This window comes from Pezoporus occidentalis, unplaced genomic scaffold (genome assembly GCF_034315485.1).
Source record: "Pezoporus occidentalis ecotype Australia unplaced genomic scaffold, CSIRO_AGI_Poc_V1 ctg12, whole genome shotgun sequence".
Classification (NCBI taxonomy): Eukaryota; Metazoa; Chordata; class Aves; order Psittaciformes; family Psittacidae; genus Pezoporus; species Pezoporus occidentalis.
The window spans coordinates 5,103,082-5,126,575 of NW_026912994.1; the positions used below are offsets into that span (position 1 = coordinate 5,103,082).

At 42.7% G+C, this 23,494-nt stretch overlaps 1 protein-coding gene across 3 annotated transcripts; it reads left to right on the forward strand.

The window, feature by feature from the left end:
• The first annotated feature begins 3,971 nt into the window (after nucleotides 1-3,971).
• On the forward strand, nucleotides 3,972-23,366 carry LMLN (leishmanolysin like peptidase). 3 transcript variants are annotated; one of them, XM_062606813.1, is made up of 17 exons: nucleotides 3,972-4,250; nucleotides 4,579-4,676; nucleotides 4,792-4,822; nucleotides 5,322-5,404; nucleotides 5,858-5,975; nucleotides 6,850-7,028; nucleotides 7,585-7,690; nucleotides 7,944-8,038; nucleotides 8,908-9,025; nucleotides 10,255-10,362; nucleotides 12,121-12,197; nucleotides 15,598-15,708; nucleotides 16,454-16,583; nucleotides 17,157-17,316; nucleotides 18,036-18,166; nucleotides 18,950-19,160; nucleotides 22,221-23,366. In XM_062606813.1, exons 1-17 carry the CDS (start codon nucleotides 4,077-4,079, stop codon nucleotides 22,313-22,315), a joined length of 2,025 nt encoding a protein of 674 aa, XP_062462797.1. In that variant the 5' UTR covers nucleotides 3,972-4,076; the 3' UTR covers nucleotides 22,316-23,366. The 3 variants fall into 3 exon arrangements, with proteins under 3 accessions (XP_062462797.1, XP_062462786.1, XP_062462806.1); XM_062606802.1 differs by having other exon boundaries at nucleotides 3,973-4,250; nucleotides 16,451-16,583; XM_062606822.1 differs by lacking the exon at nucleotides 18,950-19,160 and having other exon boundaries at nucleotides 3,973-4,250; nucleotides 16,451-16,583.
• Nucleotides 23,367-23,494: the final 128 nt, after the last annotated feature.

A 23,494-nucleotide genomic window follows, 5' to 3' on the forward strand; every position in this document is an offset into this window, starting at 1 on the left:
GTCCATGGGTCCTGATCAGATCCATCTGGGGGTCCTGAAGGAGCTGGCAAATGAAGTTGAGAAGACACTGGCCATCATATTTGAAAAATCATGGCAGTCAGGTGAAGTTCCCAATGACTGGAAAAAGGGAAATATAACCCCCATTTTCAAGAAGGGGAAAATGGATGACCCGGGGAATTACAGAGCAGTCAGTCTCACCTCTGTGCCTGGCAAAATCTTGGAGCAGATTCTCCTGGAAGGCATGCTAAGGCACATGAAAATCAACAAGGTGCTTGGTGACAGCCAGCATGGCTTCACTAAGAGGAAATCCTGCCTGACCAATTTGGTGGCCTTCCATGATGGGGCTACAGAACTGATGGACAGGGGTAGAGCAGTGGATGTCATCTACCTGGACTTGTGCAAAGCGTTTGACACTGTCCACACAACATCCTTGTCTCTAAATTGGAGAGACATCAATTTGATGGATGGACCACTCGGTGGATAAAGAGCTGGCTGGATGGCCACTGTCCTGGGTTCAGCAGTAGCAGTCAGGTTTCTCCTTCTTGGTAGCTGGTGCAGTGCAGTGTTTTGACTTTCGGCCTGGGAACAGAGCTGATAACAATGATATTTTGGTTTGGCCAAGGACTTTGTGAGCCTCATGCTCTGCCAGGGAAGAGGGAAAGCCGGGAGGAAGCAGAGACAGGACACCTGACCCAAACTGACCAAAGAGGTATTCCATACCACAGCACGTCATGCCCAGGATGTAACTGGGAGTCACCCGGAAGGGCTGGTGCCCTGCAGGGTTGGAGGAGGTATCAGTCGGTGCTTGGTCGGGCTGGGAGGACGAGTTATTGGTCGGCTGGTGCTGAGGTGTTGTATTCTCTTCCCTTGTTATTTACTTTATCATTGTTATTATTGGTGGCAGCAGTAGTGATTTGTGTTATACCTTAGTTACTGAACTGTTCTTACCTCAACCTGTGGGCATTGCATTCTTTAGATTCTCCTCTCTGTCCCTCCAGGAGTAGGGAGAGGGAAAGAAGGGGGGGAGTGAGTGAATGAGTTGCCTGACTGGGTTTAAACCATGACAGCCACACACAAAGAGTTGTGGTCAGTGGCTCAATGTCCGGCTGGAGACCAGTAACGAGTGGTGTCCCTCAGGGATTGGTGTTGGGACCGGTCTTGTTTAACATCTTTGTCGCTGACATGGACAGTGGGATTGAGTGCGCCCTCAGCAAGTTTGCCGATGACACCGAGCTGTGTGGTTCAGTTGATACCCTGGAGGGAAGGAATGCCATCCAGAGGGACCTTGACACACTTGTGAGGTGGGCTGATGCCAACCTCATGAAGTTTAACCATGCCAAGTGCAAGGTCCTACACCTGGGTCGGAGCAATCCCAGGCACAGCTACAGGTTGGGCAGAGAAGAGATTCAGAGCAGCCCTGTGGAGAAAGACTTGAGGGTGTTGATTGATGAGAAAATGAACATGAGCTGGCTTCAGTGTGTGCCTGCAGCCCGGAAACCCAACCTTATCCTGGGCTGTATCAAAAGGAGCGTGACCAGCAAGTCAAAGGATACAACAAGGGGTAACAGGTTCAAACTTAAACAGGGGAAGTTTAGATTGGATATAAGGAGGAAGTTCTTTACTGTAAGGGTGGTGAGGCACTGGAATGGGTTGCCCAGGGAAGTTGTGAATGCTCCATCCCTGGTGGTCTTAAAGGCCAGGTTGCAGAGAGCCTTGGGTGACATGGTTTAGTGTGAGGTGTCCCTGCCCACGGCAGGGGGGGTGGAACTAGATGATCTTAAGGTCCTTCCTAACCCTAACTATTCTATGATTCTATGAGTTTGTCTTCTGGTCAGAATTACTGATTTGTAGAGTGTCATCTACAGGTGCATAACTCAGTTACCACGTTTAAAGCACTTGAAAACTTTTAAAATTCTGTGAAGCAAGTAAATAATGGTATTCGTATATCTTTTGCAGCTGTACATTTAATTATAGTTATAATCTTACAACTGCCAATCAAAAGCCATATACACTTGTTTTTAATGAAAGTAGTTTCAAACAGCTACATTGTGTTACTAAGTGTCCTGGTTTCGGCTGGGACCGAGTTAATTTCCTTCCCAGTAGCTGGTGCGGTGCTGTGTTCTGGCTTTAGCCTGAGAACAGTGCTGGTAACACAGTAGTGTTTTAGTTATTGCTAAGTAGTCTTGACCTTGCTCAAGGACTTCTCAGTCTGTTGTTCTGCCGGTGAGGACGGGCACAAGAAGCCAGGAGGTAGCAGAGACAGGACACCTGACCCAAACTAGCCGAAGGGGTATTCCATACCACAGCACATCATGCTGTACTGTATAAACAACTGGTATATAAACTGGGGACAGTTACCCAGAAGGGACTGATTGCTGCTTTGGGCCAGGCTGGGTATCAGTCAACAAGTGGTGAGCAGCTGTATTGTGCAGCACTTGGGCTTTTTTTCTTTCTCTTTTTTTATTATTTCACTTTTCATTATTAGTAGTTGGATTATACCTTATTTTAATTATTAAACTGTTGTTATCTCAACCTGCAGGCCTTACCTTTTTTCCATCCCACTTGGGGGTTGGGGGACAGTGACCAAGGGGCTGCGTGGTATTTTGAACACACTTCAAGTAGATGTGTTGCTTTACGTTTGAATGTCTTTATGTCACAGGGATGCTATGAATAGTGAGAAGCAGAAATGGCTTAAAAGACAAAACTGTTTTCTGGTATTGTCTGAGTAACAGATTTGTATACAGACTCCAGGTGAAATTATTCTTTCTTAGTCCAAAGGAGACCTGCGTTGCAAATAGCTGCCAGGATGTCTTAAAACCCCACCAAGATGTTCTTATTACCTGCAAAGGGGGAAAAAACACTTAAGGTATCTGTAGGTGACAGGCAGCAATGTAAAAAATTTCTTCTCTTCCTAGCAGATGCCTGTGCAACACATGTCCTGCATAAGTTCCCATTTAAAGCAAAGCAGAGTTTAAGCCAGTCCTGCTTTAACAGATTTTGCTCCCTGTGAAAAGGTGAGGATGCTTTTCTCCCTTTTCTGCCTGTTTGGGTGCTTTTCTGTATTTTGGAACTAGCCAGAGCAACTAGACAGAGAACTGACAGTACCAGGCATCTACCAGCTTCTCCCCTGCTGCCACAGAGCTACTGGGTGAGCCAGGACACACCACCTCCCATCTGCATGGCCCTCATTATAATTGAATTCCCTTGGAACACAGCAGGAGCTGCAAGATGAAGCACTATACAACCCCAGACAGTTGTTATCCCTGTTGGTGGTGTTAAGAGATTCTTGACTAGTTTCTGTACTAGAAATTTAGGGATACTTTGTACAGAGTTTGGGGGCTGAGAAAAGGGCTGCATCACATATGAAGACTGAAATCTCAGCTCCAGACTCAAGTGCTGGGGTGGGCTGGCTGCAAAAGGACTTTGCTTCCCAGCTGTAGGATTTCAGACTCAGAGCCTGGAGAAAACTCCTCTAGGTGCAGGATTCCCAGAGACCAAGGAGCTCGGTCTAGGTGAGAGAATGAGGGGCCTTGCTGAGCTGGGCACTGGCTTTTAATAGCAGCAGGGCAACCGAAGCTCTGTGAGGCTTGCAGCAATGTGATGCACAGCTCCCCTCAGCACTGCATGGACCCAACTGGATTGCTCCACAACAGTGCATTGTGCCACACCGCATCCAACCGGATTGCACGGCGCTGCATTGCGCCACCCAGCACTGCATCGCCCTGTGTTGCCCTGCCCCCTAACCACACTGCTGTCCACCACCCAGCACTGCCGGCACCAACCACACTGTTGCCCCGCACCACTGTGCAGGAGGCTCAACTGCAGAGCACTGCACTGCACTGCATTACGCTTCCCTCGTGCTGTACCGCGCTGCGCGGCGCTGACCCTGCAAACGCCGCACTGCACCCTCCGCCACCTTCACCTCACCCCCTGCCCCGCCCCTCGGTGAGCTCCTCCCAATCAGGAGCGTCCGTTTCCTCCGCCCCACCTTCTCCCGCGCTCCCCGCTAGCCCATTGGCGGGGACTACTACCGCCGGCGCTGCCTCCATGGCGACGCTGCGGACGGGCAGTCGAAGATGGCCGCCGAGCCGGGCGATGGGCGCCTCTGGCCGTGCCGCTCTTGGCGGCCGCTGCTGGCAGCTTTTACCGCCGCGCTGCTGTTGCTGCCGCTTCTGGGCTGCGGCCGTGTCGCCGCCCTTTCTCCATCCTCTTCCTCGTCCTGTCACCACCGCGTGCCCAGCGGCGAGGAGGTGGGGCGGCCGGGGGGTTCCTTAGGCTGCGGCGAGGGGCTGGGGAGAAGGGTCCCAGCTCGCCCGCCTGCCGCGGGCCGAGCTGTGCGGGTCTGGCCGCTTGGCCCCCCTTGGGTGTGGTCGGTGTCAGCGGTGGTGAGGGCGGCGGGGCGGTGCGGTGCGGTGCGGTGCGGTGTCTGCCTGACCGTCCCGGCGGCGTGGGAGGAGAAAGCGGGGAAGGGGCTTTGTGTAAAGACGGACAAAAAGGTGCTCTCGTAGGTGGGGAGGAGCGGGAAGCCCCCACTGATGTGGCTGTCCTCCTCCAGCGGTTTCGTCCTCTCCCTGGCAGGTTGTCTACCAAGTCCCTCTAAAGGAAAATCATGTCTTGAAGAGAAACGTGGATCAGCAGCTAAGAATTAACATCACCTATGACAGAAGTGTTGAGGAGTGAGTATAGTGTTGTGACATTCCAGCACCACCACCCCCCCCCCCCCCAGGCCGCCACATATCAGAGAATTAAAATCCTATTAACTAAAGCTTGTTTGTTTTGTTTATAAAATAGTTTGCTACCTGAGAAAAGACACCTTATAAAGGTATGTCATATTTGCTTCCCCTTTTTGTTTGTACGTACTTATTACATGGATGCTAAGCTTAGTGCAAATTTAGTTAAAGGCTTTGTATACCAGCAATTTCATATCCTCTAGTCTGGGAGACTAAGGCTTTGTATACAGATGATGCCTCTATTTCAAATGCTTCCAGTATTCTGTTGAATGTTGTTTGACACATGTTTGCTACACCCCAAGGTGTAAAGGTTTCAGTGGGCAGGATGTACATAGTTTTTGAATCCTCTTTGAAGCTGTGCATTCAAATTAGTGCTGGTTCTGTTCTCATTTTGCCATCCTAATAAAAAATAGTGAAATGTTTGGAATAACAGAATATTGGAACTGAAATAAAATATTTCCTAGCATTTGAACTTCTTAGGAAGTCTGGATTTTTGCTATTCTGCTCTACCATATAACTTGGTAGTTAATGATTTTAAGGTGAGTTATATCTGCACTGCTGCTGGGTGACTTTTATTTTTGTTCTATTCAGAGCAAACTTTTTCCACAAGCTATATCTTATTTGGAGAAGACATTTCAAGTGCGCAAATCCACGGGTACTATATTACTAAGCAGGTACATGAAACTTTGTTGAAAATCACTTGTTATATTTGATGTTTAACATTGCATTGTATAGCCTTTGAAATAGAAACAGCAGCGTAAGAAATGCCCTCCTGAATCAGACCAGTGGCCCACCTGACCCAGTGGTGGTAGCAGATGCTATTTAGGGAGAACACACAAATCTGCCTACTTTCCATAGTCAACATCTCCATGTGTTGTATCAGAGCTGTTAAAGGGTATACATGCTGCTGGTTTCCTTTATACATACCCCTATTTATTAACTTGTTCCTAATCTCTCTTTAAACATTTGGATATTCCAACTGCATTGTCTTCCAGAGCAGGGTAACTAACAATTCTCACTGTAGAGTTGCATTAAATACCTGTATTTGTAGTGCTGTTGGGTACTGTAAGACTATTCTACAGTCTAATAATAAACCAGTGCTGACTGTCCTTCATGTTTTATTGAAGACAGTGTGCCACAAACCAATACTTAAGGAGGAAAGCGGACCCTCACAGATACTGCCGAGGAGCCTGTGCAGACCACACGAGGTGTGGGCCAGTTATAGTTCCTGTGAAACATCTCCAGGTAAGCTAAGCCATCCAAGTGCTTAACCTTTGAAATATTATTGTTTGTGGAAATTAATTAAAAAGCTAATATTACTAACTGTGCAGAAGTGACCTTTTTGTGGGGGATCACTACATTTGAGTGGCAGAATAGAACAAATTCAGTTACTGGTATTTTCTTTAGTTTATTCTGTTCAACCAAAAGTCAAATAAAACTGGACTGTTTACTGTTCTCTAAGCCTGTGTTATAGTGAATTGTACAAAGAGGATGAGGTTCAAAGCTTGTTAAATTACTGCTACTCACTTTGTAATTCACCTTAGTCCATGAGTAATTTGTCTGATTTTCCCAGAATTAATAATAAATTCTGATTTTTTTTTGAAGACCATATTTTAAGAGGTTATCTTCTGAACCAGCAGCACAGTGCAGGAAATGCTTCCAACTTGTTCTTTTGCATGATTTTTTAATTCAACCACAGTATGTGTTCAGTAGATTTCTTTCTTTCTCTTATCTTGAAGTTTCAGCTACAGTATTACAAATGTACCATGCTACATGTGAAAAGCAGTTATGACTTAGGTATACTATTTCCGTGAGCCAAGAATTTTTCAATTTGTAGGAAATAAAGGGTGCTAGTTTTGGGATATCTGGCTCTGTGGACCTTTATTTTTTTTTTTTTTTTTCCTTCAGAAGCTGCCACCTTCCTGGTGTGTAACAAATAAAAAGATCTAGTCATTTGAAAGTTGGCTCTGGTTTCATTTACGGCCTTTGCAGGGAGTTTTCTCATTTCTTATTGCTTACAATGGGATTTATTCTTGACTTCAAACTAATTGAATTTTGTCATGCAAAATTTTGATTATTGCTGAAGTATTTATATTGTTCCATTTGAATGTTGTCAAAGCAATGCAGGGTGTGCAGTGAAAATGAATGGCACTGTGGGCCCACTGGCTTACCTGACCAAGAAGGGGTTCGAGACGCTGACTTTGTACTTTACGTTAGTGCTCTCACTACTGAAAGGTGTGGCCATGAAAATATCATTGCATATGCAGCCTACTGCCAACTGGAAGCTGAAATGGACAGGCAAGTATTCCCTCTGTTGCAAACTCTTTTTTTAAATTAAGCTTACAAGTGTTTTAAATTGGTTAGATGTGGAGTTTTAATTGTGCTGCATAATACAGTAAAGTAGAAATCGTTAGTGAAATAGACAAGTGCTGTATTTATGTAAAACCACAATACCATCAAATGGTGTTTAACTTGCAAAGCTGAAAGGCATTTAAGTCAAAGCTAATCCTCTGTTGTTACTGCCTAAACTTTATCTCAAGATCCTGTTTCTGTTGAAGTGAATGTCAGTTGTAGTCATTGTAACACTTTATAGTTTGCCTCAGCTAAAATTCAGATCTCTTACACAGGCTAGCACCTGTGCCGAATACTGACTATAGAGATTGAACCCATCCCCTCCCCATTTCAACTGACAGCAGTACAGTTGCTGTATTGTTAACAGACATTTTAGAAATTACTTGGGAAGTTGTTTGGAAGCACTCATTTTTATTTTAAACCTTCTGCCTCTTCAAGTGAGTATCATTTGAATTTTCTAGTATCTTACTGAAAACAATTTAATTTTAAAACTGTCTTCCAGGCCAATAGCAGGATATGCTAACTTGTGTCCAAATATGATTTCAACACAATCTCAGGAATTCGTTGGCATGTTATCTACAGTGAAACATGAGATTATCCATGCACTGGTAAGGGTTGATGTTATAAAATGTATTTCCCTGAAATCTGTGCCTGCTTCCTCATGTACCTCCAGCTTGTTGCCAGAGAATGATGATTGGTGTAGGAAAGCCCATTCTTTGCCTCCTTCAATTTGTGTTAATTGCCTTGAAATGTGGTACTTCCAGTTTATCTGTGGTGGGTGTGATAATTCTTTCATGGCATTTGACTTTGCATGTGAATGTCTTACCAAAGGTTTCTGTGTGCTTGGTTTTCAACTTGAAGGGTTTCTCTGCTGGACTGTTTGCATTTTATCGTAATGATGATGGAAAACCTCTGACAACAAGATATGCGGATGGACTCCCTCCTTTTAATGAAAGGTATTTTATTTTTTGAGACTTCTCTGTACTCCCATTGAAGGATATTTTCACATTTCCTTTTTGGAATGTATTTTTGCCTGTTGAAAATTCAGCCTGATTCCATTTTTAGCATTTTTTCCCTTTATTATGTTCAAACATCCATGTGTGCTGTTTTTTTAGTCTTTCTTTACATTAGCAGTAAGCACTTGTATTATCCACATGTATTACAAACTAAGGCAGGATTTCATTTATCAGGAGGCTTGACGTTAAGCATTAAAACTATCCATGCTTGAAGTTTGATGCTTGCTGAACACCTTAACTAAATTGAGACTTGTATTTTCTGTAGTCTGTCTAATGTCAGTGCAGTTCATTTTTAAGACATATCAGTCAAGGTTTATAGTTACGCAGAGCTGACTGTACACTGCAGAATGTGTGTAGTCTATTGTGTGATTTTTTCAGACTTGTTACTGAAGAAATGTTTTCTTCAATAACAATTGTTATTCAATTTGTTTTCTTCATTAAGTTGATACTGTAGAAGTGTTCCAGGGATTTATGGAGGTGGGAGGGTAGAAAACTTTTAATTTTGTTGACCTTTTTTATAATAGCATTTCTGAGGATTTTTTTTTTGTTCCTTGCACTTTCAGTAACTGCACAAAGTACATCTTGAGTCTACAGGTATCTTTTTAATAATCTTTGGCTTATTAAGTCAGACATGTGCATATAATAAATGCATATCTTGCAAAGGAGAAATGTTGCATAATAAATTTAAATTTTGGAAAGCATGAGGAAGTGCAGAAATTATTCATGATTCTGTTTCTTACAGAGATAATTCTTTGCTCAGTAGTATGTATTTGTGGGAAAGATGTGTAACCAGAATGTTGTTCTTACAGTCTAGGTTTGTATCAGTGGAGCAATAAAGTCGTTCATAAAGCAGTGAGGTTATGGGACATACGTGGGGGAAAAATGCTGCGCCATACTGTTTATCTTCTGATAACACCTCGTGTAGTTGTAAGTGTGAATAAACTTTAAAATTTAAACTTTGTATGCCAAAGTTACCATCACATTCTTGAGTCATAAATATTTCTTCTTTAGGAAGTAATAATCTAATAATGAATACTCTTTCCCTGACAGTATAATTAGTTGAGAGGGTAAGATTCAAAAGTGAAGTGGAAAATGGTTTACAAGGGCATGAAATAAATAAATTGACATAGTAAAGAGACAATTAAGGGACTGGGAGGTAAGCTATAAAAGGTTAAGAAAAACTGATGTTGAATAGATTCCTTAATCCTACTCTTTAGATTAGTCTTCCTACAAACTTAGACATCTAGTTGCCTTAACAGATACTATTGTCACTGTTTTTTCTCTTTTGTAAGTTCATCCTATTTTCTACTTTTCTCTTTAAAAGCATTGCTTTAATCTCTTTCTAATTTTATTGATTACAAAATAATGCAGCGAACATTTTGTCACATTTAAAAAAGAAATTCCTCAAGTATTCTTGAAATCTGTCTTGCTTCCCCCGCCCCCAAGGGAACATATGCTTAAGCTATGCTTGGATTGGAAACAAGTTACAATGTTAATCATATTTGGCCACAAATAATCTTCTTGTTTGTTTTACATGTAACCTAGTATATAGAGCAGACTTAGTTACCCCTGTTTTTAAAATTGGCCATGCTGCACAAACTCGTCAGAGCATTTAAAGGTGCTCTGGGGTAGTGCCTCACTGGCACTACCAAGAGTGTAGCTGGGCTCCTGACTGTGAAAGCACAGCGTTCTTGTGATCCCTCTGAAGGTTTTTCAGGTATCTTGCAGAAAACACTCCCCCCATACAAAACTAGGTGACACATAGAGATTCCTAGTAGAAAAGTGGTTTTTATCTGAAACATTTGGCAGAAGCAGGGTGATAGTGTTCCTATGCTGTTCGCTTTTTTGGTTGTTTAGGTTTTTCATGGTTTTAAGTGAGTGCATGCCATTCTCAGCTAATTCCATTGGTGTCTTAGTCTTGTAAACTTTCATCATGTATTTCCAGGAGATAAGTAGACATATTGTTAGACTTGGTGCTGGGTTACTTGCTGGCTTACTCAGCTTCTCAGAAGAAGTGTTTTTATCCTCAGAGGAAATCAAGATGATAGAAAAAGAAATGCTAAAATACTTTGAAGAGATAATTCTAGAACATGAGGACTGTATACAGGTATCCATCTCAATATTATGAGAGTTGAGCTGAAATGTTTTCTTTCTAGGAAGAAGCTCGAAAACATTTTAATTGTCCAATTCTAGAGGGAATGGAGCTTGAAAATCAAGGCGGCATGGGTACCGAGCTCAATCACTGGGAAAAAAGATTGTTGGAGGTTAGTGCTGATATTAGGAATGGGGTGGGGGTGGGAACATCTGTTCCTCTGCGTTTGTTTTTAGGTTTATAGTGGAACCTACTGGAGCCTTGAAAAGCAGTTGTATCAAATTTCATCCAAAAACATCACAAACAGTACTAAGCTAAAAATACTTAAACATCCAATTTCTAGATAAATCTATCTTCTTATCTTGTTGCTAAGTCTCAGAGTATGAGTTTGAGGTAAGATGATTACTGAAAGACTTAATTTCTCTTGCTTTGGTCTGCCATTTGCCTTTTTGAGAAAGTATGTTTCTTTTTCTTAGGAAAAAGGGATATTCCTTTGAGTAATTTCAACTTTGTCACCCTCTGCCTCCAATATTTGATTGTTCTGTCTATTCATTATCTTGACTTAATCTTTATTCACGTGCCCTGGGGTTAGCATTTGCTATCTCTACTCCAGAACCTCATCTGATCAAGGAAACGCTTTTCATCCTGAAAACACTTTTCATTTAAGCTTATTTTTATTTATAACTTTGTAGTGTGTTTGCAGAGATACACTTTCTAGTTACTGTTATATGCAGTGAAGTAAACAAGAAGGTAATGCTTCAGCACAGACCTGTTTGTGGCAGTAATCTTGAAAAATGTGTTTTTCTTGAGGCCAAAATTGTTAGCTTTTCCTGCTTTTCAGTAACCTTTAGTGTGGAACAGTAGTTCAAAGCCAAATGGAAAGACTGCCATTAGAATGAGGATAATTCTAAGGGCTGAATAGGATTGACATAATAATAGGATACTATTGCTAGTCTCCTTTCTCTGGAAATGTAGAAACTTTGTATCTGGAACGTAACTGGTATAGTTTGGTTTTGGTCTTGATCAGGTTCTCATTGGAGAAAGCAAATTTGACACTACTAATTTGCTAGTGGTAACTCCTCCTAATTGCAGTAGTGGAGAGGAAAGGCTGGACAGCTACATGATTTGAAGAAACAATAGAAATGAGATGAAGTTCAGTAGTAGAAATCCCAGAATTGTGTAATTAAGGGTGAGTGACTTTTGTTGTAAGCCTGAAGCTTATCAGATGGAAATGACTGAGCAGGAAAAAAGAGGTGGGTGTTACAATTGCCAGTTATAAGATGATTAAGAAACTAACTAGGAAAATGTGACTGGAGTTGCTCTTTTGAGGATGGCGTGGGCTTGCTTATTTTTAAAAGAGGTGGAAAATTCAACTGCTGCTCTAATAAAGCTTTATTTGGAGTGCTGTATTTCTTGAGTCATGTGGGCTATGCTGAAAAGGACTACTAGAAATTGTGTGGAAACTAAAAATCAGTCTTATACAAGAAAATTAAATGAGCTTGGCTTTCATCTTGCCAAAAGGAGACAGAAGACGTGGTGTGATTGCTGTTGATAAATATGCTAGAAGAGAGAAGGGTTTTATTTTGCCTAGAGAAAAACAAATACACATTGGTCATGGATAAGATTTAGTCAGAATTTGGAATGGCATTTCTGACTTATAGAATCATAGAATCCTAGAATAGTTAGGGTTGGAAAGGACCTTAAGATTATCTAGTTCCAACCCTCCTGCCATGGGCAGAGGCACCTCACACTAAAACTTTGTAGGATGGAGTAGGGAAAGGAGTTGCACTTTTGATCACTTTTATGGAAGAGGTTGGAATTTGGTTGTCAATAGTAAGAAGGGACTGGAAATAAAATCCTTTTTCATAGGAAGCATTTTCTTACAATAAGGCTTTTCAATGGCTTGCTAATAGTAACTGGTGACTTTCAGAATGAAGCAATGACTGGATCCCATACGCAGAATCGAGTGTTTTCCAGGATCACATTAGCCTTAATGGAAGATACAGGGTAAGAATTAATATGGATGGGGGGAGGTTGTAAGGAGGTTGTTTGATTTTTTTTTTTTTTTTTTTGTACTTGATTTTACTTGGAATTGATGAACTTGTGCTTATCAAACTGCAACACAGTAGATAATGGGTGTAATAAGCATTGCATTATACAAAGACATAAACCTAGTATGTTCATTTTTCTTTATATATTTCAAAATCCATCTATTCTTAATCTAGCCTTTAAAATTTGGATTGGATTGCAATGCATAGTACTGTTTGTAATATCTCTTTACTTTTTTCTTAATATAAGTCTTCTATGTTAGAATAATAGAATAATTAGGGTTGGAAAGGACCTTAAAATCATCTAGTTCCACCCCCCCTGCCATGGGCAGGGACACCTCACACTAAGCCATGTTGCCCAAGGCTCTCTGCAACCTGGCCTTTAACACCGCGTTCATAAGTTCCTTGGCAACCCATTCCAGTGCCTCACCACCCTAACAGGAAAGAATTTCCTCCTTATATCCAACCTAAACTTCCCCTGTTTAAGTTTTAACCCATTACCCCTTGTCCTGTCACTACAGTCCCTAATGAAGAGTCCCTCCCCAGCATCCTTGTAGGCCCCCTTTAGATACTGGAAGGCTGCTATGAGGTCTTCACGCAGCCTTCTCTTCTCCAGGCTGAACAGCCCCAACTTTCTCAGCGCGTCTTCATACGGGAGGTGCTTCAGTCCCCTGATCATCCTCGTGGCCCTTCTTTGGACTTGTTCCAACAGTTCCATGTCCTTTTTATGCTGAGGACACCAGAACTGCACACAATACTCCAGGTGAGGTCTCATGAGAGCAGAGGGGCAGGATCACCTCCTTCGACCTGCTGGTCACGCTCCTTTTGATGCAGCCCAGGATACGGTTGGCTTTCTGGGCTGTGAGCGCACACTGAAGCTGGCTCATGTTCATTTTCTCATCAACCAACACCCCCAAGTCCTTCTCCGCAGGGCTGCTCTGAATCTCTTCTCTGCCCAACCTGTAGCTGTGCCTGGGATTGCTCCGACCCAGGTGTAGGACCTTGCACTTGGCATGGTTAAACCTCATGAGGTTGGTATCAGCCCACCTCACAAGCGTGTCAAGGTCCCTCTGGATGGCATTCCTTCCCTCCAGGGTATCAGCCGAGCCACACAGCTTGGTGTCATTGGCAAACTTGCTGAGGGCGCACTCAATCCCACTGTCCATGTCAGTGACAAAGATGTTGAACAAGACCGGTCCCAACATCGATCCCTGAGGGACACCACTTGTTACTGGTCTCCAGCTGGACACTGAGCCATTGACCACAACTCTTTGTGTGCGGCCATCCAGCCAGTTCTTTATCCACTGAGTGGTCCATCCATCAAATTGATGTCTCTCCAATTTAGAGACAAGGATGTCGTGTGGGACAGTGTGGAATGCTTTGCACAAGTCCAGGTAGATGACATCCACTGCTCTACCCCTGTCCATCAGTTCTGTAGCCCCATCATAGAAGGCCACCAAATTGGTCAGGCAGGATTTCCCCTTAGTGAAGCCATGCTGGCTGTCACCAAGCACCTTGTTGTTTTTCATGTGCCTTAGCATGCCTTCCAGGAGAATCTGCTCCAAGATTTTGCCAGGCACAGAGGTGAGACTGACTGCTCTGTAGTTCCCCGGGTCATCCATTTTCCCCTTCTTGAAAATGGGGGTTATATTTCCCCTTTTCCAGTCATTGGGAACTTCACCTGACTGCCATGATTTCTCAAATATGATGGCCAGTGTCTTCTCAACTTCATTCGCCAGCTCCTTCAGGACCCTCGGATGGATCTCATCAGGTCCCATGGACTTGTGCACGTTCAGATTTTTAAGATGGCCTCGAATCAGTTCCTCTCCTACAGTGGGCGCAAGGTCTCCATTCTCACAGTCCCTGCATCTGCCTTCCAAGACTTGGGTGGTTTGGTCAGAGCCTTTGCCAGTGAAGACCGAGGCAAAGAAGTCATTCAGAACCTCAGCCTTCTCCAAATCCTGTGTGGCTAGTTCTCCTGAGAGCTTCCTGAGGGGCCTACATTCTCCCTAGTCTGTCTTTTATTTGCTATGTACCTGTAGAATCCCTTCCTGTTGTCTTTAATACCTCTAGCTAAGTTTAATTCTAACTGGCCCTTAGCTTTCCTAACCTGGTCCCTAGCTTCCTGGACAACATCCCTGTACTCTTTCCAGGCCACCTTCTTTTGAATTTTCCTCAGGAGCTCCTTATCCATCCAAGCAGGTCTCCTGGCCCTCCTGCTGCACTTCCTTCTGGTTGGGATGCAACACTCCTGAGCTTGGTTGAATATCAGCCAAGAGTCTTGGGTCCCCCTGCCCTCTAGGGCTGTATCCCATGGAACCTTACTAAGCAGGTTCCTGAAGAGTCCAAAGTCTGCTCTTTTGAAGTCCAGGGCAGTGAGCTTGCTGCACGCTCTTCTCACTGTCCTGAGGATCTCAAATTTGAGCATCTCGTGATCGCTGCATCCAAGGCTGCCCTGGAGAGTCACATTTCCAACGAGCCCTTCCCTGTTGGTGAGCACGAGGTCAAGCATGGCACCTCTCCTTGTCGGCTCCTCTATTACTTGCAGAAAGAAGTTGTCTTCCACACGATCAAGGAACCTCCTGGATTGCTTGTGCCGGGCCATACTGTCCTTCCAACAGATGTCAGGGTGGTTGAAGTCACCCATGAGAACAAGGGCCTGCGAGCATGAGGCTGTTCCTGTCTATAGAGTGCTTCATCCACAGGTTCTCTTTGATCAGGTGGTCTTTAACAGATCCCCACAGTAATGTCTCCCATAGCTGTATTCACTTTAACCCTGACCCACAAACTCTCTGTGGACTGCTCACCTGACCCCAGACAGAGTTCCATACTCTCCAGCCTATCCCTAACATAAAGGGCAACTCCCCCTCCCCACCTGCCGGGCCTGTCTTTTCTAAAGAGCCTGTAACCTTCCTTTCCAACACTCCAGTCATAGGAGCCATACCACCATGTTTCTGTGATGACTATTATATCATACCCCCGTGGACGTGCACACATCTCTAATTCTATAAAACCTTCTGCATCTATAAATCCTGTAGAATAATTTTTAAACTCTTCTTGCAGATCAAAAGCATAATTTGTCAAAAATTTTATCTTCTTGTAGGCAGTGTTCCTCTGAAGATTGCAATGCATTGCTGTTGAAGAAGCAAGCAATGCAAATTTCTTTTAGTTCATTGTGACTTGAAAAATTGTGAAATTGCAATATATTTTGTAATAGGCAGAAAGGGATACAGCTTCCCTTTTTTTCTTCATTTGAAGACCTTAAGGCATAGTTTGAAGTTCTTTGAATTGTTGTTTTATTAATCAGAACACTATTTTTTTTTAAGTAACTATGTTCTCATTTCGAAATACCTTTGCAGCTGGTATAAAGCAAATTACAGCATGGCAGAGAAACTAGAGTGGGGACGCAATAAAGGCTGTGACTTTGTGATGAAGAGCTGTAAATTCTGGATTGACCAAAAGAGACAGAAGTAAGAATACAATCTTTTTAAAGAAGAAACTCTGGTGCTTGTTTACGTTTGTCCTTCACATGCAACTCAGTAAAAAGAAGTAGAGACAGATTAACAAGGAATGCCCTCTTAAGTATCTTCAGAATGCACCCAAGAAGGAGCACACAAAATGTATTAAGAGCAGAAGTATCCCACACAATAAAAGCAGAGCCAAACATCTTGTAGTGTAAGCACATTCTACACTTTAAGAGGGCTATGATTTAGAGAGGAAAGAGGGACTTAATCTGGAGTGTTTGCTATCTTATTTTGTCCCTGTTAATTGGAAATGCAGCCTATGTAATTTTGCGTTACTGGATTGTACTTAAAGCCACAGAAGATGATGACAGGCATCTTCACAACAAAGCCTTCTGAGAGACATCTTCAGCACAAAGCCTTCCTTCTTTCTTTGTTACAGTACTAGTAAATTTCTAGGACATAGCTGTGTGGCGGCCTGTTTTGCTTGTATGTTTTAGGTTTTTTCTTTAGAATTTACAAAGCAATGCCATTAAAATTAAATAGGTGCATTGTAACTTTGGTTTGATATTCTTCAAATTAGAAAGGTCTAATAAAAAGACAAATAATAATTAGCCTCCAGAGAAGAAGTGAGAGCTTTTATGTCTGATTGACCAATGTGGTGGAGAGTGGGAACAGCCTGACTTGACAGGCTGCTTAGTTAAATTATGAAAAGCAGTTACACTGATCTAATGTGATTTTTCTTTTTGAGGAGGCAATTGATCAGTCCATACTGTGACACTTTGAGGAGTAATCCTTTGCAGCTAACCTGCAGGCAGGACCAAAGAGCAGTAGCAGTGTGCAACTTGCAGAAGTTTCCAAAGCAGTTACCTCAGGAATATCAGGTATAATGAATCTTGCTTTGGCACATAACTAACTGTTTTAATTCTTGTGCTTTGCAGCCAGGTGATTATATTTGTTTCATTTTTTTAATTCTGAACTAGTAGACAAGAGTAGATATTGTGAAAAATGTCTTCTTAGTATATTATAAGCAGTCTGAAGGCTGGAAAAAAAAGCCTTGTGATCTTAATAAAGCAATAAGGATATCGCTTGGCCATCTAACCAAATATCAGATGGAAATGTTTCTGTGCAGCATAAGTACCCCAGAATGTTTTCTTAGAGTTATTTCTTCACCCAGTCTGCTGCCTTGTGTCACTGCACGCTAAGAAATTTGTTCTTTCCATGCTGGAGAATGCTATGACTGCAAAGTAGTGGGGGGGGGGGGGGGGGAAGAGGGGGGGAGTGATACATGCAACTGTGAATCTTTCTGCATTATTTAAGTATTCTTAAATACTTCTGGCTCATCTGTTTCATAGGTATTGTAAGTTATTAACAGCATTCCTGCAGCGCTTGGTTCTATATAAAATGTTGTTCACTTGTCTTTGCACAAACTGTTCACTACCTGTTTTGTTTTGCAGTATTTTGACAGTCTTGATGGAGTACCAGCAGAAGAGTTGCCTTATTATGGTGGCTCAGTAGAAATTGCTGACTATTGTCCCTTTAGTCAAGAATTCAGTTGGCATTTAAGTGGTGAATTTCAACGCAGCTCAGACTGTCGAATAATTGAAAACCAACCAGGTCAGTTTTCAGGACTTCAGTATGGTATTTAAGAGACTATGTCTGTTAATCTGGAGTGAACTTGCTATATATCCTAATTAATTTGATGTGAAATTAGTTTTACACTACTAGCTGTGTAAAAGTTGTGCTGGGATGAGAAGCGCAGCACACCTTATACACACAGGAAGAAAACGCATCCAATACAAGAACTGAACAGAAATTAACTCCAAATGATCCAAATATAAGACAAAAGGTGTGTGTGTGGGGGGGGGGGTTGGTTGAGTATCTTTTTTAAGTCTCTGAAAAAATAATTCTGTTCCACCTCTGTGTGGTTTTTCTCAAGGGAAGAAGCATTGCAAATTACCAGGTCACAGGCTTGTCTCCTAGCATAGTGCATGAATGCTCAATATTGCAGAGCTCCAAAATGCTGTAGGGTGTTACCTAGCTGTGCAATTGTCTCAGACCCAACCAAACACTCTCTGCCCTCCAGCCAGCAATCACAGCTGGCACTCTCTGTGGGGCAAACACACCCACATAGTTCTGATGGAAAATACTGGCTTCTATTTCTTCCCACTTCATATTCAAGGCAGGATAATTTCCAAATTGATAATGATTAATGGTCTGAAAGATTCCAACCTTGAATTGCCTGTGGAGACACTGACTAGTTTTAGTATATTAAATTGATGTGAATTTTCTGTTCCCCTAGTAAGTTGCAATTTACTATATTCTTTCTACCTTAGATCCTACCAAAAACTATGGTGCAGAGAAGTATGGACCAAACTCTGTATGTCTGATTCAGAAATCTGCTTTTGTCATGGAACAGTGCAGGAGGAAACTCAGTTATCCTGACTGGGGTAGTGGATGTTACCAAGTACATTTCTCTTTTTTTCTTTTTTTTAATTATGCTAAAGGGAAAAGTCTGGCATAAAATACAGACTATGACAGTTGGAACTTTGCACCTGGATGCTGTACATTCTATTCTCTGCCTTTAATCACTAGATTATATGGCATGCTTTGAAAATAAGTATCTTCTAAGTGTTTTATATCTATCTTCTATTTATAACTGTCTTCTAACTATTTTAGACCTGTAGTTTAGATCATGCATCAGGTTACATGTATGACCACTGGGATAGTTTGTGTGTTACTTCCAGTCTTGCTAGGGGCTTCACCTGTCTTACCTGTATGATGCTTTCTCTGCAGCTAAGTACGAATACTTACACTGGAACCTTCTTTTGTTGAAGCTTAATGTTAACTAGTCCCTCTGATTTTTTTTTTTTTTTTTTTCAAAGGTGGAAAGTGCTGTGCATGTCACTTACTTTTCATTATCCTCCTTATCTTCAGGACTACCTTACTAAAGGTGTCACTTTCAACAACAGCACAACTCTAAAAAAGTAGTCATTGGCAAAAACTGGATCTTACTCTGGTTCTCAGTTAGTGAGCTGCATAATTGCAGAAAGAGTACAGTCAGTCCTTTAAAGCCTCCTTGAACGAAATACTTGCTCTGAATGCATTAAAACACTTGCAGCTAATCTATGCTCTATAAAACCAAGAGTTTACTGAATGTAATACTAACTTACTGAAAGAGCCTCCAACCCCCAGAACATTTTTCGGAGAAATCATAATACAGACTTGACTTTCATTCTTTTATTTTAAGGTTTCTTGTTCTCCACAAGGGCTGCATGTGTGGGTCAAGGACACGGTGTACTTGTGCAGCCGCTCAGGTCAGGTGTTAACTGTGAGCATTCAGATGAATGGCTGGATACACGTTGGGAATCTGATTTGTCCAGCCTGTTCAGACTTCTGTGACTCCTGTCCCCCAGAGCGGGATCCTCCAGCTTCTAATTTAACAAGAACTGCACCAATTGGTAGGTTGCCTTATTTGCTGAAGTGAAACTCTATAAAATGTCTGAAAACTCTAAGGGTTTGTGTCAGTCCTGACTGTGAGGCAGCAGGAAAGGAGAGCCGTGGCCTGGCTGTTCTAAGATCCTAGATACAGGATTTAAAGGAAGAAGGCAAAGGCGCCCTGCTTCTTGCTGTGTAGCTGTGCAAGTTAGTGGTTAACGTAAGAGAAATGTGTCTGAAACGTAATTACTTCATGTCATGTCTCCTTCTGGTCATCATCCCAGAAATCCAGCTTTAGCCTAGCAAGTCACCAGAAAATCTGAGCTGGTTTTGGAAAGCCATATCGTTATTATAACCTTCAAAATTAATACCTTGCTGGAAGGTGAGCTTCCCACTGACAATGTTAATGCTGTAATCCCGCAATATGAAAGATTTGTCAGTTTAATTTTTTGATGGAGGAAAAAGGCTTGACTTGAGGCCTGTAGGTTACATTTTAGAATGAGAAAACGGTAACCTAGGAGATTCACATCTTTTAGCATCTATCTGAAGTCATGCTTGGCGTTTCTCTCTCTCTCTCTCTCTCTCACACACACACACACACACAATCATAGAATGATAGAATCATTAGGGTTGGAAAGGACCTTAAGATCATCTAGTTCCAAGCCCCTGCCATGGGCAGGGACACCTTACGCTAAATCATATCACCCAAGGCCTCGTCCAACCTGGTCTTGAACACTGCCAGGGATGGAGCATTCACAGCCTCCCTGGGCAACCCATTCCAGTGCCTCACCACCCTAACAGGAAAGAATTTCCTCCTTATATCCAATCTAAACTTCTCCTGTTTAAGTTTTAACCCGTTACCCCTTGTCCTGTCACTACAGTCTCTAATGAAGAGTCCCTCTCCAGCATCCGTATAGGCCCCCTTCAGATACTGGAAGGCTGCTATGAGGTCTCCACGCAGCCTTCTCTTCTCCAGGCTGAACGGCCCCAACTTTCCCAGCCTGTCTTCATACGGGAGGTGCTCCAGTCCCCTGATCATCCTCGTGGCCCTTCTCTGGACTTGTTCCAACAGTTCCATGTCCTTTTTATGCTGAGGACACCAGAACTGCACACAATACTCCAGGTGAGGTCTCACGAGAGCGGAGTAGAGGGGCAGGATCACCTCCTTTGACCTGCTGGTCACGCTCCTTTTGATGCAGCCCAGGATACGGTTGGCTTTCTGGGCCGCGAGCGCTCACTGAAGCTGGCTCATGTTCATTTTCTCATCAACCAACACCCCCAAGTCCTTCTCCACAGGGCTGCTCTGAATCTCTTCTCTGCCCAACCTGTAGCTGTGCCTGGGATTGCTCCGACCCAGGTGTAGGACCTTGCACTTGGCATGGTTAAACTTCATAAGTCTGGCATCAGCCCACCTCACAAGTGTGTCAAGGTCCCTCTGGATGGCATTCCTTCCCTCCAGGGTATCAACCGAACCACACAGCTTGGTGTCATCGGCAAACTTGCTGAGGGCGCACTCAATCCCACTGTCCATGTCAGTGACAAAGATGTTGAACAAGACCGGTCCCAACACCGATCCCTGAGGGACACCACTCGTTACTGGTCTCCAGCTGGACATTGAGCCATTGACCACAACTCTTTGAATGCGGCCACCCAGCCAGTTCTTTATCCACCGAGTGGTCCATCCATCAAATTGATGTCTCTCCAATTTAGAGACAAGGATGTCGTGTGGGACAGTGTGGAATGCTTTGCACAAGTCCAGGTAGATGACATCAACTGCTCTACCCCTGTCCATCAGTTCCGTAGCCCTATCATAGAAGGCCACCAAATTGGTCAGGCAGGATTTCCCCTTAGTGAAGCCATGCTGGCTGTCACCAAGCACCTTGTTGTTTTTCATGTGCCTTAGCATGCCTTCCAGGAGAATCTGCTCCAAGATTTTGCCAGGCACAGAGGTGAGACTGACTGGTCTGTAGTTCCCCGGGTCATCCATTTTCCCCTTCTTGAAAATGGGGGTTATATTTCCCTTTTTCCAGTCTTCGGGAACTTCACCTGACTGCCATGATTTCTCAAATATGATGGCCAGTGGCTTAGCAACTTCATTTGCCAGCTCCTTCAGGACCCTCGGATGGATCTCATCAGGACCCATGGACTTGTGCACGTTCAGATTTTTAAGATGGCCTCGAATCAGTTCCTCTCCTACAGTGGGTGCAAGGTCTTCATTCTCACAGTCCCTGCATCTGCCTTCGAAGACTTGGGTGGTTTGGTCAGAGCCTTTGCCAGTGAAGACCGAGGCAAAGAAGTCATTCAGAACCTCAGCCTTCTCCAAATCCTGTGTAGCCAGTTCTCCTGAGAGCTTCCTGAGGGGGCCTACATTCTCCCTAGTCTGTTTTTTATTTGCTATGTACCTATAGAATCCCTTCCTGTTATCTTTCACATCCCTAGCTAACTTTAATTCTAACTGGGCCTTATGTATATGTGTGTGTGTGCATGTGGTGTGCGTGTGTGTGTATATATATATATATATATATATATATATATGTAAAGATTTTTATCTCTTCGAGTTTACATGTGTGTCCGTGTTTTTCTTAATCCTCCCAGCCATGAGGCTTACTTACCATATGGACAGACTCCCTGATTCATGTATTGGGGTTTCCACCTCCCCTTTTTTATCCCTCCCTTCAGCTTGCTGTTTTTGTGGTTTGGGTACTTACACGACTTAGAGCCATACAGATCAGAAGCATTAATAAAATGGTCTTTTGAGAGTCTATGGTTCTGAAATGTTGCTTCTCCCCATTCATGCCATAGGGAACTTCCTTCACTTGCCTTGCCACACCAATAAATTTTTCTCATTTCTTCTCCTAACTGCTATTAGTGAATGAATGCAGAAATTTATTTAATTATGAGGGGAGTAATCATGTTATTTGGCTGGTTTGAGTTCTAGCCTTGAAACCTAGAATAAATCAATGCAGATTACCACAAATATGGTTTTGTGGTTTTTTGATGTTTTTTAGTGTTCTCTTTGTTATTCTATCATCTCTTTAGATATAACATTTATAAGTTTTACTGTGTTTTGTTTTTTGTTTTAGACTTATGCTCCTGCTCATCTGGCCTGGTTGTAACCCTTTGGCTGTTGATGGCTAATTTAATTCCCCTGCTAACAGGATTATTTCTCTGCGCATAGAGTTAAGCATGGGGCAAGAAGCTCTTCCAAGATGATACATCATCATGTTGCACTCCTTATTATGGAGCATGGAGGTTTTTTGTCTCTGTAGGCAGCTGTCTTCTGCTGAATCTCATCTCTCCTGGCAAGTATCGGTGCAGACAGTAGCCATGGAGGTGCTGACAAAAGCAGATAGAGTCTGAGAGGAGAAAAATTTACCTTGTCATCTCAATAAGTGCCAGTATTTTCCTGGATTGCAGCCTTTGACTTACCTTTTTTTGAGGCAGTAACAAGATGCACTATGCCAACCGCATTACACTAGCTGGCAATTCGGTCAAGATTTGAAACAAGAACTCTTCCGTAATAGAACTGAGGGTTTGGGGTTTTTTTGTTATGACCTCTGTGTGACGGGCAGCAAAGCATCCTCAACTAGAAATATACCTCAACGGTTTAGTCAAAAGCCATGTAAAAATCAATTGTCACCACTGCTAATAACCCAGGCCTGAACAGGTGTGGGGATTTATTTTGTGGTTTTGCCAATTCCTACAAATTATGGCGGGAAGAAATAATTGAATAGAGTAGACCTAGTGGTTGGCAACTGCCCCACAGCTGGATTCTGCAGCCTTGAGGCTTCTCAGAATTCATACTAGTTTGCAGTGAAGCGGCTAATTCTTGGGGTTCACTTAAACCTTCCTAGGTGCACAAAGCAGGATTTCAGACTGGTAACCAAGACAAATCTGGAAATCCCATTCTCATTTAGTATGTGCCAGTTCTACTGTGAAATCGAATACATCAGATGTTTGAATATTCTCTTGCTAGGCAAAGGCATTTCAGTGCTGACACCCAATCTGTAAAATTGGGGTAGGATTTCTGATTGTTTTTCATTTTGTTGGTTTGTTTCTTAAATAATAGCATTTTTTTCTTTTAAGTAGTATGAACATCAGCACAGCTGTTCTTACTTTTTGTTGAAGGGCAAACGAGTAGCAATGGCAGCTATAATCTTACAGGACCATGTGAGTTCTCTAAAACAAAAATGGTATTGCATATGTAAAGAAATATGTCTTTAGCTTTTTTTCTTCCCTCCACTTTTTTTCTTGGACATATAAATACTATGGATTGAGTGTTTGTAAGAAGTTGAGAATTGGATGTTTTGAAGCACATGGGTGCACAGCTTGGTACAAAATTAATCACTCGATGGAC